A 20172-nucleotide genomic window follows, 5' to 3' on the forward strand; every position below is an offset into this window, starting at 1 on the left:
CTAAGCTACTGGCCTGGGTAACTAAAAGATGAAACAAAACAGTCCAGGCATGAGGATGTTGGAATATTTATCTAATTCCTCCCTGAGAGCTCTATCCAGGCCTAGGAACTACCCTGAGCACGCACATGTGGGTACCTGTGCTGAGCTTAAGCCTAGGGCAAGGGGAGGGTAGAAAAAAATGGAGACTAGAATAAAATATAATGAGCAGGAGCTCAAAGCATGGCCCAAGGGAACCTTTCTACAGAGGCATGTTTCTCAGGGCATACATTTTTTCCTGTTCCATAAAAAAGCTGAGCTTTTTTGAGCTTTTGCTCTACAGAACAGAAACCCAGTGTAAAGAGAACAATAATGGGAGGCCAGGAAGATCCTGCTGGGGTGAAGCTAGGGGAAGGGAAGCCCCTCCTTTCTCGGAGACAAATTGTAAAAAAGACTGGGTAGATGCCTCCCTGGGCAGAAGCCAGGACTAGGAAACATAGTAGGAATTAGAAAAAGGAAGTGCAGAGGAAGGGGGTTAAGAAGTCACCTAACACTGCTTCATGCAAAGAAGGGCTTGGCCCTATGGACCTCACAGCCACAGTGACCTCTGCTCCACTACTGAAGGGCTGATGTGAGCAAAAGAGAACGTGCTATCTTTCGGGGTCTCCCTCCTTTCCACCACCTTGCTACTGCTGGGTACTCTTGTTAGTAGGACGGCTTCAAGTAGAGGCTGATCCTAAACATATTTTGTCAACAGGCCAGTTACCTACTTAAGGGGTCCCTTATCCAATCTCCAAAGCACCAAGTGAGTGCTAAATCAAAAAGGGAGCAGAGCACCATCTACCCATTCTCAGGGGCCTCCAAATCCATGTTTCATCTCTGGAGGTCAGCACTTGGGTTACTAGAGACTTTGGGTTTTCACTCTTCAATTTGCTCTTTCCTTTCTCATTATGAGGGAGTAGGGGCACATTGCTATTTTTATAGTTTGAACAAAGCTGGTGCCAAAAGCCTCTTTAGCATCTTGGAGCAGGAAATAAATTTCTTTTTAGGGTTATTTGGCTCATTATTAAATTCACTTCAAGCCAAAAGGAAGAGTCAATCCTATATTAAAGCCTTCAAATCAGAGACTACCCCCTGCAACTTTAAACAAACAGCATTCTTATGTTCTGCACTCTATGGGTCTGTCACCTGGATCTGAAGAGAGGACAGGGTATCTATATGATTCCATGCCTCCCTAGGGCAAGTGGAATCCAGCATAAGGAATAAGAGAGACAGAAAAGTGGTCTTATTATGATCTGCAAAACCAAGTTACAAAAGAGAAACTTTAAGCTACCTCAACACTGCTTAGAGGAGCTGACTTCGGCTAGCTAAAGCAGACAACGCCACCTCACGGAGGTGACTTACTCAGGTGTTTGGGCAGTGTTCAAAGACCTGTTTCAACTGCATCTGAGCCTGACTTAGTGCTCCTTAGGCAAGACCTACAAACCTCAGGGTCTGAGACTATTGTCCTATGTATCAGCCCTGGCCTCTGAACCTAGGATATAGCTCTTAGGGACTAAAAGGATTTCCTTCAGATTGTTTTTAAGTAAAAAGAGAGCCAAATAAAATCAACCATATCCCACTTCTTCCCAGACTTTCTGCTGGCTGGCTTGAATAGGGTTATCGTTTAGCTGGCACAGACTACAGACACATTCCAAGTTCGCCCTGAGGCCTTGAAGATACTGTCAGTTCCCTCCCCACCACAGCTATTTAAAGAAATCACAAGAGAATGCAATTGGTCAGGAGTGGAGTAGGTAAAAACCCTATATTTGCAGGTATCTTTCCTTCTTTTCCTTCCATTCATCCAACCTTTGTGCCTGAGATATATTTACCCTTGGTCTGTAGTACCATGCCTGCTACAGAAGTGGGGAGAAGGGAAATTACCATAAAGTAGTAATTTTATGTTCCTGCAGCATCAGCCTCCTGAGCCCATCCTCAACTCTGCTCTGGGGACAGTTGGAAAAAAAACACACAAAAGGCCCTAGAGAAGGAGGAAGGAGATGGGAGATGGACTGGAAAACCATGAGTTGGAGAGAGATAGACCAGGAAAACTGCTTTGAAAGCAAGAGATCACATCAAGCCTTTAGATTCTCCCAGCAGATCTGCAGCCTTCCTGCCTGTGAGAAACACACCCCTTTCTCCTCCCCAGCACCCTCTTAGAAGATAAAGCAACTACACACCCTGCTCCTCAGACTCTATGGCAACCCATGAGCCAGAAACTATACTCAATACAAAAAAGGAGGGGAAAGAACCCAAGCAAGGTTGTAAACTTTTCGAGTCCTTCACGAGGAGAGGTATTTTCTCTGTATTTTTTTTTTTCCTTTTTAAAGTTTGTTTTGAAACAAAGAGAGCGAGAGGTCATGAATTCTAGTGAAAGGTGTGTAAAAACACAAGCTAAAAAAGGTACTGCCATCAATATGAAATTTAAAAAGAAATATATATATGTATATACGTGCAGCTAATTTTGTGTATATTATAATTTCTTTACATACATACATATATATGTCTGAACAGTGCAAATGGATGAAGTTCATAGTTCCAGTTTTAAAAATATAGTACAAGGAGCGTCTGTTGGTATGAGGCCCAGGTGAAAGAACAAAGATACCTTTGGCGAGTTGGTTGGGCTTATTTCTATCTTATCTCAGTGGACTTCTGGTACTGACCAATCTGTGTTCTCTGCCAGCTCAATTCAAGACATGAAATTCAGAGGGAGTTATTAATATTTAGTTTAGGGCTTTTTGTATATAATGACTTTTTTCTTTTTCTCATCTTTTGTGTTAATGGTTACTCTGACATGGGAGACAAAAGGGATAAGAGGATGAAGGCAAGGGAAGGGGAAAAGGGAAGGCTAGGTGGCCACATCCCTCTGCTGTGACCTCGACATCTGGAAAATGTTCTGAAAGGAAAAAAAGGAGAAGAGTTATTGGGAAGCCATCATCTCCTCCAATCTGGAGACAACCCTCAAACAGAAACTAAAACAGTATATAACTGTATGACTCAATCTCATTGGTTTGTTTCCTTGATACAACTAACTTTCTCTCTAGAATTAGAAGAACCTTGAATGTTAATTACCAGGCTCAGTCTTCCTTTTCTATGGAAGGGAAAGCTCAGATTTAAGAAAGCTGAGTTACCCAAAATTACAGAGAAAAGAAAGCTAGGAAAAAAGCTAGATGCGATTCCCAAAGCCCAATATTGTACTATATCATGTTCCTGACTTTACCTCTTGATCCTCTGATTTTCTTTGAGAACAAATAGTTAAGTATTTAGAATCTTCTAAATTCTGCTCCAGCACTGACAGCAGTTACAAAAACTTTTCCCCACATATATGTTCTTTTGTTAGGCTATAAAGACTCTATCATGACTCATCCAGTCAGATGGCTAACACTGAAAACAGCTGCCTTTCTGGGTCAGGAACAACATGGAAGGTGATTTCACTAAACAAAACAAAATAAAACCAAAAGACAGGCAGAAGAGGGTCCATGAAGTCATGAGAGATGGGAGAGCCTGATGCCAATGTCCACCCTCTAGACAAGAGAAGAAGCAGGGCTTTTTTGCATAGCCCATTCACCATCCAGAGGCCAGCCTCGCTGGAAGAATGTTCTGGCCCACATTGGATAATCAGTCTCTAACTAATATTCCTAGAAAGACAGAAATGGAGGTAAGGGTCCCAGGTATTTGGCCATGGGCCTACAAATTTTAAACAAACAAACAGATAAAAGTTAATTAAAGAATTCTTTTACCTCTTTTCTCCATTTGAGCTCGCAGAACACTCTCTCAAAGCATTCATGCATATAATTGAACTGGGGAAAATAAAAGAGTAACAACAGTCACAAGACTTCACAAGACAGAGCACCCTAGGGACATACCTTGTACTACTGCTCTGCTACCCTGTTTTCCAAATACATCCAATCTAGAGAAAACCCTGACAAATCCCAGGTCTGGCCATTTACTGCTCTTTAGCTCCTTCTAGTGGCAGTAATGAGTCAAGTGGGCTGTGAAACTGCCAATCCTAGAGCGGCCTCAAGGAAAAATACCTTGGGGCTATAAGATTCAAAGAGGTTCTGATCTTGAGAACCATTTTCCCCTTCTCTCTCCTCTCTTTCTCTCCCTCTCCTCTCTCTCCCCACCCAACTGATGCATTTACTCAAAGGAATCTGAAGCCCAGAGTTCTCCCCTGTGCTTTGCCATGTCCCACTCACATACGGTGTGAAGATTTTAACCCATCGAGGTTTCTTCTCTCCCCGTGCATATTCAAAACAGAAGGCCATTCCTTCTTCATCTGTGTCCCATCGCTGCATCTCATCCCATTCAAATGCTATTACCTGGTTCTAGACAATCAAGAACAACACAGTAAGTTCTTTTTTTTTTTTTTTTTTGGGGGTGGGGGGGTAGTCCAGTCGTGGGGCCTGAACTCTGGGCCTGGGCGCTGTCCTTCAGCTCTTCAGCTCAAGGCTAGCGCTCTATCACTTGAGCCACAGTGCCACTTTCGACTTTTTTCTTTTTTGCTTATGTGGTGCTGAGGAATCGAACCCAGGGCCTCAGGCATGCAAGGCAAGCGCTCTACCACCGAGCCACCTTCCCAGACCCCAACACAGTAAGTTCTACAGTTGAGTCTGAGAAGCTGAGGAAAGGGGATTCAGATCCAGGGATTAAAAAAAAAAAAATGACTGGAGATGTCTACAGCACTTCAAAGACTGGCAAAAGAATGAAAGCCAGCAAAAGTAGCAGTGAATTTGGTTTAGTATAGGTTCAGTGCCTATTTATTTACCTTAATCAGAACACAACTGTGATATCGTTTGCCCAAAAATAGAAACTAAAATACAGTAAGTATCGAGTATCAAAGTGTTCATCTGTAATGCTCCTCGCTCAGGACCACGCTGATGCTCACCTCTAGCTGTCCTTCTTCAGTGCAGGCATGCAGTTTAAAGTGCGTGATGCTGATGGCTGTGATAACATGCCCCTTCCTCCTGGAATCACAGGCACAGTGGGGGAAAATAATTTCATTGTAGCCCTCACAAGTCCTTAGCATGTTGAGGTACTAGACAAAAAGGAAGGGAAAACAGTGTTACCATAAAGTTGAAACACAGTAAAGAGCTACTGGTACAGCATAAGAGAAAGAACAGAGTGTTTAAAGCAACAGCCTGAAGACATGGTTTCTGATCTCACAGTTGTCCCTAAATTGGGTAAGGATTCTATGAAAATCCTTTATTTCACTTCCAGCTTCTGCCCCATACTTATCTCCTTCCTTTCTCAACTTAAAGGGGATATAGGAATGAAAAGGAGAGACAAGCATGGTGGCTCAGGCTTATAACCCTAGCTACTTGGCAGATGATCATAGGATTGCAGTTTGAGGCCAGCCTAGGCCAAAGAACTTCACAAGTCTCCTTCTTGACCAATGACTGGGTTAGTTGTGCATATCTCAAGCCACAAGGGAAGCATAATGGGCAGACACAGTAGTGTGTGCCTAACATCCCAATAGTCTGAAGAAACACAAATACAGGAGGACCAAAGTCCAAGATGGTCAGGGCATAAAGTGAGCTCTTGAAAACAACCAATGAAAAGGGTAACTTGAGTGGTAGTACATATGTTTACCAAGTGTGAGGCTCTGAGTTCACACTCCAGTACTATCAAAAATATAGAAAGAGCTGGGCGCCAGTGGCTGACGCCTGTAATCCAAGCTACTCAGGAGGCTGAGATCTGAGGATCATGGTTCAAAGCCAGCCTGGATAGAAAAGTTTGTGAGACTCTGATCTCCAATAAACCACTAGAAAACCGGAAGTGGCACTGTGGCTCAAGAGGTAGAGTACTCACTTTGAGCTGAAGAGCCCAGGGACAGCGCCCAGGTCCAGAGTTCAAGCCCCATGACCAAAAAAAAAAAAATTAAAAGAAAAAGAAGGGCTGGGAAAGTGGCTCAGTGGTAGACTCACATGCATGAGGCCCTGGGTTCGATTCCTCAGCACCACGTAAGCAGAAAAAGCGGGAAGTGGCGTTGTGGCTCAAGTGGTAGAGTGCTAGCCTTGAGCTGAAGAGCTGAGGGACAGTGCCCAGGCCCAGAGTTCAGGCCCCACGACTGGCCAAAAGAAAAAAAGTAGATACTGTAATCAAGATCAGACTAGCAGGGCTAGAAAGGAGACCTCATAATGCTAATTAGTCTTGTCCTCAATCCTTTTTTTCAAGCACTAGGGTTTGAACTCTGGGCCTCATGCTTGCCCAGCTTGCTTGCTGGGCTGACACTCTATTTGAGCTACTTCCAATCTTGCTTTTTGCTAGTTATTTTAGAGATGGAGTCTGCCAACTTTTCTGCCCAGGTTGGAGACACATCTCAAGTTGCCAGATCTCAGCCTCCTGAATAGCTACGATTACAGGCATGAACCACCGATTCCAGCTCAACTCACTATTTTGAGTTGAGAGGGAGAGAATAAAAGAAGGTAAGTGGAAGGAGGATAGAGAGAAGCAGGAAAGTAAGATAAAGGGGAAACGAAGATTCAGGGTCAGTCAGGCTTCCTTTCAGGGACTGCCTTACCAGAAGAATCAGGACACAGACACAAAAAGGACACGGGGTAATTTATGGCTCTTCATAAATGGCACTTAAGACCACTAGGGACTTCAGGATCCAGGGAAAAATCCCTTTCCTACTTTCTTTCTTTCTTTTTTTTGGGTCCGTTTGTGGGGCCTGAACTCTGGGCCTGGGCACTGTCCTTCAGCTCTTCAGCTCAAGGCTAGCGCTCTACCACTTGAGCCACAGCGCCACTTCCGGCTTTTTTCTTTTTGCTTATGTGGTGCTGAGGAATCGAACCCAGGGCCTCATGCATGCAAGGCAAGCGCTCTACCACTGAGCCACCTTCCCAGCCTCCCTCCCCCTTTCCTACTTTCTACTTTGGTAAAACAATAACAACTTTGAAGAAGAAACATTATGAAAGGATAGAGAGAATATAGGGCCAGGGTCAACAACTTAAAATTTTTTCTCTAATTTTTCCTTCTATCATCCTACTTACATACTTTTAATTCTGTTTTGCTTATTTTTGAGACAAGGTCTTACTAGGCTAGCCTCAAACTCACTATGCAACCCAGGCTGCTCTCAAACTTGGATCCTTCTGCCTCAGCCTTTCAAGTGCTGAAACTATATGCAAGCACCATCACACCTATCTAACCTCCTCCAACTGCTTTTTACTGTCCTTTCTATATCAGTGACAAACATTGGCCCTACTGAAGCCTGCTATAGCAATATGAACAAAACAAATCCTTGAGGCAGGTACTGGTGGCTTATACCTGAAATCCTAGCTACTCAGAAGGCTGAAATCTGAAGATCACAGTTCCAAGCAAGTCCAATGTAGGAAAGTCCATGAGACTCCTATCTACAATTAACCACCAGTAGCTGAAATGATATAGTGCTATCCTTGAGCAAAAAAGTTCAAGGATAGTGCGCAGGCCCTGAGATCAAGCCCCAGCATCAGAACATACAAAACAACTCAAATCCTTGACTGCTACACTTTGGTAAATATGACAGGAGTTATATGTTATGGAATAGGCAAGATCTCTTCTAGAGTTATAATAAGCAGCAATGTTTAGTCAAGAGAACAGTGGATGCGTCCAGGCTATCCTACCCTTCATTCATGGCTCCATTGCTTCCTAACTGTGCAACCTTGGGTAAATGACTTTAACTCACTCCCAGGAACCTTGGTTTCCTCTTCTATAATGTAGGAAATAATAACAGCCATAATGTTATTTGTGAGCATGTAATATTAGTATTTAGCATCGAATTTGATATTTGAGAACAATGGTTCAAAGCCAGCCAGTGCAGGAAAATCTGTAAGACTCTTTTTTTTTTGGGGGGGGGGGGGGGGGGGGGGAGTCTGGTCATGGGGCCTAAACTCTGGGCCTGGGCGCTGTCCCTCAGCCGTTCAGCTCAAGGCTAGCACTCTACCACAGCGCCACTTCCGGCTTTTTTCTTTTTGCTTATGTGGTGCTGAGGAATTGAACCCAGGGCGTCAGGCATGCAAGGCAAGTGCTCTACCACTAAACCACCTTCCCAGCTCCTGTAAGACTCTTATTTCCAATTAAGTACCCAAAAGAACCAGAAGTGGAGCTATGGCTTAAGTGGTAAAGTTCTAGCCTTGACAAAAAAGCTCAGGACAGCACCCAGGCCCAGAGTTCAAGCCCAGGTCCAGCATACACACACAATAAAATCCATTAAGTAAATTGTACTTATGATCTATAATTATTAAGTAATAGAATAAATGGGTTTACTTAATAATAGTACTATATAATATTAAATACGTGGATTTATTTACAAATAGGTTAAATAAATCTACTTTTTAATTTTTTTTTTGTCAATTGTTGGGCTTAAATGCTGGGCCTGGGAGCTGTCCCTCAGCTCCAGGCAAGTGCTCTACCACTTGAACTACAGCACCATTCCAGTTTTCTGGTGGTTTACTGGAGATAAGAGTCTCATGTACTTCCTGCCTGGGCTGACTTTGAATCGCAATCCTCAGACCTCAGCCTCTTTGACTAGTTAGGATTATAGGCATAAGCCACCAGTGCCTACTATAATAAATTCTTAATGTCTAGGGAACAACAACAACAACAAAAATGCCTTGTCAAGACTGGGAGTGTGCCTCAAGTGGCAGGTGCTTACCTAGTAAACCCTAGGGTCCTGACTTTCATCCTCAGTAGTGTCTTCCCACACCCCATAAAAACCTCTATGAAATAACATATCTCTAAATTGTTATTAAAATCTTCAGGGGAATAGCTGGGCACTGGAGGCTAATTCCTGTACTCTTAGCTACTCAGGAAGCTGAGGGATCATGGCTCAAAGCCAAGACAGGTAGAAAATTCTCTAAGACTCCATCTCTAAAATAAGCAGCAAAAGCCAGAATAGAGATGTGGCTCAAGTGGTAGAGTGCCATCTGAGCAAGCAAGCCAAACAAGTGCAAAGCCCTGAGTTCAATTTTCAGAAAAGCCAAAAATCCCTCAAAATTCCAAAGGAGAGTAGTTCAGTGCTAGATCATTTTCGAATTAAGTATGAAGGCTTGAAATTAATCCCTAGCATTTTAACCAAACAAACAGAAAGAAATACCCAGGGGGAAAAACATACTGAGTGATAGGCAGAAAGGTAAAGACCACCAAAGCTGGGCAATGAGTGCATGAGCGTTTTCTGTGATATGATTTCAATTTATGTGTTTGATTTTATAGTAAAATATATTTTTGAAAAGAGTAACTGGAAATCTGGAGCTGGTAGCTCACACCTGTAATCCTAGCTACTCAAGAGGCTGAGATCAGAGGATTACAGTTCAAAGCCAGCCTGGGTAGGAAAGTCCAGGAGACTCATCTCTCCAATTAACCACCAGAAAACTGGAAGTGGCACTGTGGCTCAAAATGGTAGAGCACTAGCCTTGAGCAAAAGAGCTCAGGGATAGCACCTTGTCCCTGAGTTCAAGCCCCAGGACCGAACAAAACAAACAAACAAAAAAGAGTGACTGTACAACCAGGCCTCTAGCATCCAATCCATGGCATCCTTCTAATATAGACCTAATAATACAGACCTCAGAAATGTTGTTATGCTCTATAAAAAGCAATTCTGCTCAATACTTAAATACTTAAAACCTCTACTAATACCAATGGGTGTCATAGACACTTAAGATTAATTCTGCTTATGTTCTGTGACCAAAAAAAAAAAACTTTCATTAAAAAAAAACAACTATGAACTCTCACATTTTAGTAAGAGTTGTTCTCTTTGAGAAGCACAAATACTGTATCAACAAAATTTTCAGCCATATTCTTTTTGTGTGTGTGTGCTGATCCTCAAGACTAGTATTCTACCACTTGAGCCACAGCTCCACTTCTGGCTTTTTGAAAGTTAATTGGAGATAAGAGTGTCATGGACTTTCCTGCCTGGGCTGGCTTTGAACCATGATCCTCAGATCTCAGCCTTCTGAATAGAGTAGCTAGGATTGCAGTCATGAGCCACTGGAACAAGATATTTTTTTGTTTGCTGTTGTCCCTGAGCCTTGCACTCAGTTCCTGAGCTTCTTTTGCTCAAGGCTAGTGCTTTATTATTTTAAGCACAGCTCCACTTCTGGCTTTTTTGGTAGTTAACTGGAGATCAGAATCTCATAGACTTTCCTGCCTAGGCTGGCTTTGAACCTCAATCCTCCTGAGTAGCTAGGATTATAGGCATGAGCCACCTGTGCTGGCTCTATTTTTTTTTTCTTTTTTATTCTTTTTTAGAGAGAACCACACAGACAAAGGCAAGAATTAGAAATTGAAAGAGATGTGTAACTGTGCGTATCTTAAGATGTATGACTTTAAGAAAGTTGCTTAACCTGAGGGCTTCCCCTGGACCATCTGGAAACCACTTCAGCCCTCTCTCACTCATTATAGGACATCACAGATAGGGGTTCAAATCCTGTTTCAAATCTTACTTCTACTTCAGACCAGCTACACAACCCCAGGTAAGAATCTTATCTATCTCTCAGACTTCAGTTCTCTGTAAAGTGGAGGTAATATCTGGAGGTAAGGAGAATGTCTATAAAGGGCCTAGAACAGTTCCAGAACAGAACACATGCTCGTCGACCTGCCCTTTGAATTCAACAATGTTGTCCTTGAAAGAAAAAAGACCTGAAGAGGAGTTTTTATTGGCATAAGTTCTAAAAATAACCTGAGTGAAAACTAAGGTCACTTGTAACCTTGGTAAGATGCCAGAAGTAAAATCTTACTGGGAGATTTAAGGTTTTTAGAGATCTCAGGTTGGGTAATGTTTCTGTTTTAAATGGATAATCCCCACAATGCAATCCTGGGTTTGTATCAAGCCTAAAGAGAAGCATTTGAAATATTACGAAACCCAACATTAGGAAAAGGTGATTTTTTGCTTTCAAAAATATTTATTTTATATGTTTATTTAAAACACAAAATCAGGGCTGGGAAGGTGGCTTAGTGGTAGAGTACTTGCCTAGCATGCATGGAGCCCTGGGCTCTTTGATTTCTCAGTACCACATAAACAGAAATAGCCAGAAGTGGCATTGTGACTCAAGTGGTAGAGTGCTAGCCTTGAGCAAAAAGAAGGTTAGGGACAGTGCCCAGGCCCTGAGTTCAAGCCCAGGACTGGCAAAAAAACAAACAAAAAAAAAATACTGTCCTTGATTCACATATGCCACTTACATTTGGGCCCTTTTAGGCTACAGAAAAGGGAAGGTATATTATAGGGGACATTTTACAAATTTTCAATATTCAGCAAGACAGGTAAATATGGAAGCAAGGCAGCTATTAACAGACTCAGTATCTAACAGAGCAGAACACTTCAGGTGAATGGGTCAAGATCCATTCTGAAGAACAGTGTGTTCTTACAACCAACCTGGCAAGGGTCAAATCAGGTCTAAAACTGAAGCAAGGGCTTAACTGAACTCTCCCCAAGCCCTAGTACTGATTCAGAAGCAAATAAAATTTCGGAATTACCAGTACATGCTTTAAAAACAATGCTCTCTAGGTCCTAGCCCATTTACTCTGGCTTAGTAAATGTGAAATGAGATTCAGAAATCTGAATTTTAAGGGGCTTCATAAATGAATTCCATGAAGTAGACTGGGGAATCACACTTTGGGAAACACTAATTTACATTATCTACTGCTTTGTGTAAAATCATTACAAATTACAAATACTAATATAGAAAACATCAGTTTAGCAATAGCAGAATCAGGCAGGCCATGTCAACATAAGCAAAGTACAACTTAAATATGTCTACTGCTTGCCGGGCGCTGGTGGCTCACGCCTGTAATCCTAGCTATTCAGGAGGCTGAGATCTGAGGATCATGGTTCAAAGCCAGCCCGGGAAGGAGAGATCGTGAGACTCCTATCTCCAATAAACCACCAGAAAACCGGAAGTGGCGCTGTAGCTCAAGTGGTAGAGCGCTCGCCTTGAGCTGAAGAGCTGAGGGACAGCACCCAGGCCCAGAGTTCAAGCCCCACGACTGACAAAAAAAAAAAATATGTCTACTGCTTGTATAGGAGTAGAGACAGGAAAAGAGAGAAGAGAGGAGAAAGGCAGGAAAGAAAAACACTTATATATTATATCCAAATTTGAGATTAAATTTGACTTTGTGAATAAGTGTAAAAAATGTTTTTTTTTGTTTTTTTTTTTTTTTTGGGGGGGGGGGTCTGGTTGTGGGGCCTGAACTCTGGGCCTGGGCGCTGTCCCTCAGCTCTTCAGCTCAAGGCTAGCGCTCTATCACTTGAGCCACAGTGTCACTTCTGGCTTTTTTCTTTTTGCTTATGTGGTGCTGAGGAATCGAATCCAGGGCCTCAGGCATGCAAGGCAAGCGCTCTACCACTGAGCCACCTTCCCAGCCTCTAAAAAATGTTTTTGATGACAGTAGGTATTATAAACTATAGTAAAGCCAGGTGCTAGTGGCTCACACCAGTAATCCTGGCTACAAAGGAGGCTGAGATCTGAGGATCTCAGCCTCTAGGCCTGAGACTCTAGGCCTGGGCGCGGTCCCTCAGCTCTTCAGCTCAAGGTAAGTACTCTACCACTTGAGCCACAGCACCACTTCCAGTTTTCTGGTGGTTTATTGGAGATAAGAGTCTCACGAAATTTCCTGCCTGGGCTGGCTTTGAACCATGATCCTCAGATCTCAGCCTCCTTAGTAGCTAGGATTACAGGCATGAGTTACTCGTGCCCGGCTCCAAGTAAGAAATTTTTAAATGCTATGAGTGAAAATTTTTGTTGTGTTCTTTCCTAATTTTATTTTTAACAATTTCTATCCTATTTTTATGGCAGATACAAATAAAAGCTAATTTTATTTATTTATATTTATTTGTTTGTGCAAGTCCCAGGGCTTGAATTCAGGTCTAGACACTGTCCCTAAGCTTTTTTGCCCAAAGCCAGCACTTTACCACTTGAACTACAGTTCCACTGGAGAGATAAGAGTAGCTAGGGTTACATGTATCAAGCTGCCTGGCTCTAAAAGCTAATTTTAAAGGATTTAAGGAATACCCTACATAGCCCTACCCAACAGAAATTTCTGTGATGTTGAAATGTTCTCTGCCTTCACAGTGCAATATGGCAGCTACTAGCCACATATAGCTACTTAGCACTTGAAATGTGGCCACTGTAACTAAAGAGATTAAATTTAAAATTTATTTAAGTGACTAAATTTAGATTTGAATAGCCATAAGAGGCTAGTGACTACATTGAATACCATGGCTCAAGGACATCATAGGAAACAAAAGCACTACTGAGCACACAAGTCTAAGCAAATGTAGAAATGGAAACTGTAAAACAAATAATTTTGTCATTGCTAAATTACAACTAAAGTGATTTGTAATGTAAAAAACCTATAGCTAAGTGATTTGTAATGTTAAAAACCTATAGCTGAACTGGGCACCAGTGGCTAATGCCTGTAATCCTAGCCACTCAGGAGGCTGAGATCTGAGGATTGCTGTTTGAAGACAGTCAGGATAGGAAAGTTCCTATGAGACTGTGTTCTCCAATTAACCACCAGAAAACTGGAAGTAGCACTGTGGCTCAAAGTGGTAGAGTGCTAGCCTTGAGCAAGAAAAGCTCAGAGACAGAGCCCAGACCCGGAGTTCAAGCCCCTCAACAGACAAAAACAAAAACAAACTAAAGCTGGGCTTAGTAGTTCATGCCTGTAATCCCAGCACTTGGGAAAAATAAAGCAAGAGGAATGTGAATTTGAGGTCAACCTGGGCTACATAACAAGTTCCAGAGCTGACAGGTATATAGGTCTCGCTCCAAACAAATTTATTGCTGGACACCGGTGGCTCATACATGTAACCCTAGCTACTCAGGAGTCTGAGATCTGAGGATTGCAGTTCAAAGCCAGCCCAGGCAGCAAAGTCCACGAGACTCTTATTGCCAATTAACCACCAGAAAACTGGAAATGGCGTTGTGGCTCAAGTGGTAGAGCGCTAGTCTTGAGCTGAAGGGCTCAGGGACAGTACCCAGGCCCAGAGTTCAAGCCCCACGACCAAAAACAACAAAAAAAAATTTACAAGTTCTTATATAATCTTATCTTTGCTATACTGTTAATGTTTTGTATATATTTAAGTTTTTGTGAAAAATATTATTTAATTATTATTAATAATAAAATTACACCTGTGTTGGGGCTGGGAAGATGGCTCAGTGGTAGAGTGCTTGCCTTGCATGCCTGAGGCCCTGGGTTCGATTCCTCAGCATCACATAAGCAAAAAAGAAAAAAGCCGGAAGTGACGTTGTGGCTCAAGTGGTAGAGCGCTAGTTTTGAGCTGAAGAGCTGAGGGACAGAGCCCAGGCCCAGAGTTCAGGCTCCACTGCTGGACCCAAAAAAAAAAAAAAAAATTACACCTGTGTTATAATCCAAGTTTTTTTGTTTTGTTTTGTTTTTGGGTCCGGTCATGGGACCTGAACTCTGGGCCTGGGCGCTGTCCCTCAGCTCTTCAGCTCAAGGCTAGCGCTCTACCACTTGAGCCACAACGTCACTTCCGGCTTTTTTCTTTTTGCTTATGTGGTGCTGAGGAATCGAACCCAGGGCCTCATGCATGCAAGGCAAGCGCTCTACCACTGAGCCACCTTCCCAGCCCCAATCCAAGTTTTTTGTGTAACAAATGAAGGAACACAGTGAAGTGGATCAAAATCTATGTCTTTTTTTTTTTTTTTTCTTAATAAATATTTTAATTTGGAATAAGTTTAGAATGACAGAAAAGTTACAAAAATAAAACAGTGTTCATATATTTCTCACTCAGCTTCAATTACCTCTAATGCTAATATGTTAAATTACTGTGGCACATCTGCCAAAACTAAGAGACCATTATTATTAATGGAACTTTAGACTCTTTGGGTTCCATGAGTTTTTTTTTTTTTTTTTCTCTAGTATTTTTTTTTTTTTTTATTGTAAAGCTACTATACAGAGGGTTACAGTTACATGAGTGAGGTAATGAGTACACTTCCTCTTGAACATTGTTACCCCCTCCATTGTTTTCCCCCTACCATCCCCTCCCTCCCTCCCTTCCCCGAGGTTCTTTTTTTTTTGATTGTGATTAAATGATTACATAATTTCAAAGTCACAAGTTCATTCTAACTTCCCTGGAGCAAATTGTCTACCACAGTCTGTAATATATAACAGTGTTCACATGTTATATACCATGTTTGTGATCAGCAGCATGGGGATATTTAGTAGTGGTTCAACCAGATGAGCGGGAGTTCTTTGTTTCTTAAGTCCTGTTAGTTTTGTCGTATCACCTAACCTTTTGGATTTAGCATCCACTTATCAGGGAGACCATGTACCGTTTGTCTCTTCGTTCTTGGCTTACCTCGCTCAACATGATTCCTTCTAGCTCCATCCATTTCCCTGCAAATGCCATTATTTTGTCATTTCTAATGGCTGCATAATATTCCATTGTGTATAGATACCACAATTTTTGGATCCATTCATCTGTGGTGGGGCATCTAGGTTGTTTCCATATCCTAGCTATTGCGAACAGTGCTGCAATAAACATGGAGGTACACGTGTCCTTCTATATTGGTTCCTGTTGTTCAGGGTAGATGCCTAGAAGTGGTATGACTGGGTCGTAAGGGAGGTCAATCTTTAGCTTTCTAAGGACCCTCCAGACTGCTTTCCAAAGTGGTTGTATAAGTGTACATTCCCACCAGCAGTGTAATAGGGTTCCTCTTTCTCCACATCCCCTCCAGCATTTGTCGTTGGCTGATTTGTGGATGTGGGACATTCTGACTGGGGTAAGGTGGTATCTCAGGGTTGTCTTTATTTGCATTTCCTTCACCACCAGGGATGATGAACATTTCCTCATGTGTTTCTTTGCCATTTTTATTTCTTCATTTGAGAAGTCCCTCTTTAGTTCCCTTGCCCATTTAGTAATTGGTTTGTTAGGTTTGATCTGGGTGCACCGATATTTGGGGCATATAAGTTGATGATGGTTATATCCTCCTCTTGGATTGTTCCCTTTATTAATATGTAGTGTCCGTCCTTGTCTTTCTGTACTGATTTTAATGAAAAGTTTATTTTGTCAGATATCAGGATAGCTACACCTGCTTTCTTATTGGGGGAATTTGATTGGTAGATCCTTTTCCACCCCTTCACTCTGAGTTTGTTTGTATGTTTGGCTGAGAGGTGGGTCTCCTGAAGGCAACAGATGGATGGGTCTTGTTTTCTGATCCAGTCCTCAGTTCGTTTTCTTTTAATTGGCGAATTCAGCCCATTTATATTAAGAGAAAGTATAGAGAGATGCACTGTTGTCCCTGCCATTCCGTTTTCCTAAGTTTTTCTTCTTTCCTTTCCTCCTGTGCTTGCTCAGTTAGACTTTGAGTAATGCCTGTTTGGGGCAGGTCCCAGTTCCTGGTTGCTTTCTTCAGGTTGTGTCCCCCCTCTTAGAATTCTTTGTAATGCCGGCTTAATGTTTATGTATTCATTTAGTTTTTCTTTGCTATTAAAAGTTTTCAGTTCTCCATCGAATGTGAATGCTAGCTTTGCCGGGTATATCAGTCTGGGTTGGCAGTTATTGGCTCTCAGGGCTCGTATGGTGCTTTCCCAGGCTTTTCTTGCATTCATTGTTTGTGTGGAGAGATCTGCAGTGATTCTAATTTTTTTCCCGTTGTAGTATAGCTCCTTCTTCATTTTTGCTGCATGCAGGATTGTTTCCTTATTATTCAGATCCATCATTTTTACTATAATGTGTCTAGAAGTGTTTCTCCTGGGATCTTGCTTGTTGGGTGTTCGATAAGCTTTTGTGATGTAGTTAAGATGGTCGTTTTTGAGGTGGGGAAAATTTTCATTGACTATCTTGTTAAATAGGTGTTGCATTCCCTTGCTCTGGAATTCCTCACCTTCGTCCACTCCGATTATGCGAAGGTTAAATTTTTTAGCATTATCTGCTTGCTCTTGAATTTCCCTTTGGTTTAATTTGAGTGATTTTTCCATATCTGTCACTTTTTGGTCCAGTTGGTGTATTCTGTCTTCTGTATCTGACACTCTACCTTCCATTTCATTCACTCTGTTGACCGTGGCTTCTATTGTGGTTTGCATGGTGGAAATGGATCCCTTTATGGATTCAATGTTGGTTCTCAGAGTACTGATCTCACCTCTCAATGAGGTGAGATCATTATGCATTACCTCTAATTTGGCGTTTATCTCACTTCTTACTGAGGTTTGTTCAGCTTCTATTTTTGCATCCAACTTTTGTTTGACATCCTGTATATCTTTTGATAGTTCATCCTTGTGCTCTTTCAATTTCTGATCCATTTCTCGCTTTATTTCTTGAGTCATTGCCTCCAGCAACCCTTGGATGTAGCTTTTGTCTTCCATTCCTGCTTTGCTCCCACTGGGGCTCTCCCCTGCGTGGCTGCTGGCTTTTGAGGTGAGCTTGCTGTCCTGGGTAGTGGTAAACCTTGTGATTTTTCTCTGTGATTTTCGCATGGGGGTTCAGGAGACTGCTCTTCAATCTTGTTTTGGTGTGTCTGTCTTTGTTTGGTTGCTGATTCTGTATTGGTAGAGAGAGTCTGTGCCTGATCTGGATTTTGTTGGGAGCCTATTTCCAGCTGCTATTCTGACTTACTTAGGATTCTCAGCTCTCTGCTGTAGATTGCTGGCAATTCCCGCCTTTGGAAGGGTTGAGCAGCCTAGACTGCTTGTGTTTGCTCCTGCGGGTGCTCTTGGGAAGATCAGATGCTCTGGATGCACTCTCCCAAATACTGGAGTCTGCTATGGGCTCCTGATTTGTTTTTGTTTGTTTGTTTTGGGCTGGTTGTGGGCTTGAACTCTAGGTTTGGGTGCTGTCCCTCAGCTCTTCAGCTCAAGGCTGGCACCCTACCATTTGAGCCACAGCCCCACTTCTGACCCTTTTTGCTTTGTTCAGGCGCCGGTCCCCGGGCCTGGTTCCGGCCCCAGCCTGGAGCGCGCTCGTTAGGCCTGTGCTAATGTGTATACCACCTAGGTTATGCAGCCTGGAGGACACAGTTCAAATTTCTTCTACTGTTGGTAGTCTTGACCCAGGGGCGCTGTTCCTGGCTTGGGCATTTAAGCTCCCTTCCAGGGGCGCTCTTGCTCTGGCCTGGCCAGCAGAGTGTGCTCCACTGGCTGGTGGAGCTCTCGAACAGTTCCCAGTTTTAGTGGGTCCTGTGGTCCAGGTGTTGGGGTAGGGAGTCTAGGTCAGGGTCTGGGGATTCCCTCCAGCTCTGGTCTCCCTTGATGGATTCACTGTCCCCTGTGGGGTACTCACCCAGTAGGTCGTCAGTTGTTGTTGCAATCCGAGTTCAGTTGGGGTGGTTGCGGGCTGGGTTGGGTGGCCCCTGCCTGGTCGTTGCGATCGCGATTGGGCGGGTGGTCTGCGGGCAGGTCCCTTCGTCGCGCTGCTGGTGCCGGGCGGCTTTGGCGGTATGGAGCCTCTCCGCTCCGGTGGAGAGTGAGGGGTGGGGGTGGGATCCTCGTGGAGACTCCCGGCTGGTAGGTTTCTCTGTTCCTGGCGATCCGCTGTTCTGCAATCCGGTACCTAGTGATCTGCATGCAGCCCCCTGTGTCTCTGTGGCTCCGGCAGCCCCCGCCGGGCCGGCTGGCCGGCGGCTTGGCGCACTGCCGCGCGGCCAGTAAAGGTTGGGGGAGGGGTCTTCGCTCTTCTCTGTTCTGAATTTCTTCTTTTCCTCTCTTTCTTTTTTTGTTATTTTCCACCTCTGATTTTTCTCTGAGTGTTCGTCTTTTTGTTGTTGTCGGTCTCTTGGGGAGATTAAGCGTTGGAACTCGAACTCTCTTTTTGGTTGGAGAGAGCTGTGGCGTTTCTGCTTTTCCCTACTGCCCCGTCGCCATCTTGGTCCGGAAGTCTATGTCTCTTTTTTAAAAGTTACTTAAAAGCTGGATGACTGTGGCTCATGCCTATAATCCTACCTACTCAGGAGGTTGAGTCCTGAGAATTGAAGTTTGTAGTCTGCCCATGCAGAATAAATCTTAAGAGATTCTGACTTCTAATTTAACTAGCAAAATCCAGAAGTAGAGCTGTAGCTCAAGAGGTAGAGTGACAACCATAAGTGAAAAAGCTGAACAAAAGCATGAGTCCTGGAGTTCTGACCCCACGCAGTGCTGGCGTGTACATGCGCATGCACACACACGCACACACGCACGCACACATATACACACACACACACATTTAAGCCACTGACCTGGCAGTAATACTTTTCAGAAATAATCAGGAAAAAAAATGATTAGAACAAGTTTAAGGCAAAAAAGGATATTAAAAGAAAGTATTAAGGATATAAACTTACCATGACCATTTTTCTTTGTTCATATAGCTTCTGCAATTGGTAAGACTTTTCTTCTGCTTTGATGTAACCTTTCTTTACATCATCAACTGCCTATTACCAAAACAAAGGCAGGGAAGAAGGGAATGTAAACATTATTATCATGTATTTATCTTGAGAAAAATGAAAAATGAACACATTTTCAGAAGAACTTGTATCCAAGGGACTACCAGTATCATCACAATGAACTCTGCCACACAAGCATATTTATTAGATTCACTAGTATCTGCTATGTATTTACGGATTATTTTAAGTATGCGTGCATCTGGTTTCTCTTGTCAAGAGACTTGAATTCTGATAAATGTAAACATGTGAAAACAATTAGTAAGCACTGAAGACAGTATATAATAGTGTATTAAAGGCAATAAGTAGCAAATATGTACCGTTAATATGTGACATATGAAATCAGAACATGAGTACTTATTGCTAACTATAGTTATAATGGAAGCCTTGGGCATGCCTCCAAAAGATAGGTTAAATGAGAAAAACTACACACTGAAGTCAAGAAACAAGAATGGATTTAAACTTAAATACAATCAGGAAACAGGACAAGTCATGCAAATAAAGGATTAATGTGAGAGGAACGGAAGATAATGCTGGATACACAGGCTAATAACAGATTATATTAAAGGATTCTAAAAACAGGCACAGGAATTTTGACTTAAGCAGGGACCTAAGAGAAGTAATAAAAAAATGATGCTAAATAAATTAAGACGAGGAGATCAAGGATGTAAAAATCATTTCCCAGTCTTTTTTTTTTTTTAAAGGCAGTATTGCCAGGCACCAACATCTCACACCTGTAATCCTAGTTACTCAAGAGGCTGAGATCTGAAGATCATGGTTTGAAGGCAGCCCTGTCAGGAAAGTT

The 20172-nt window shown here is 42.7% G+C and overlaps 1 protein-coding gene across 2 annotated transcripts in view; it reads right to left on the reverse strand.

The window, feature by feature from the left end:
• Window positions 1-2785: 2785 nt before the first annotated feature.
• Window positions 2786-20172, reverse strand: part of Snx27 (sorting nexin 27) — a 74562-nt gene continuing 57175 nt past the window's right edge. The window contains exons 8-12 of one of the 2 annotated variants that reach the window (XM_042681530.1): window positions 19269-19358; window positions 4904-5053; window positions 4215-4343; window positions 3756-3815; window positions 2786-2911 (exon numbers count right to left, since the gene is read on the reverse strand). In XM_042681530.1, the coding sequence (XP_042537464.1) occupies window positions 2864-2911; window positions 3756-3815; window positions 4215-4343; window positions 4904-5053; window positions 19269-19358 (477 nt within the window). In that variant the 3' untranslated portion in view covers window positions 2786-2863. Of the gene's footprint in view, window positions 3654-3755; window positions 3816-4214; window positions 4344-4903; window positions 5054-19268; window positions 19359-20172 lie in introns of both variants that reach the window. The other variant, XM_042681531.1, reaches the window with a different exon arrangement.

The sequence above is a fragment of the Dipodomys spectabilis genome, unplaced genomic scaffold (genome assembly GCF_019054845.1).
Source record: "Dipodomys spectabilis isolate Male_0828 unplaced genomic scaffold, ASM1905484v1 ptg000069l, whole genome shotgun sequence".
Taxonomy (NCBI): Eukaryota; Metazoa; Chordata; class Mammalia; order Rodentia; family Heteromyidae; genus Dipodomys; species Dipodomys spectabilis.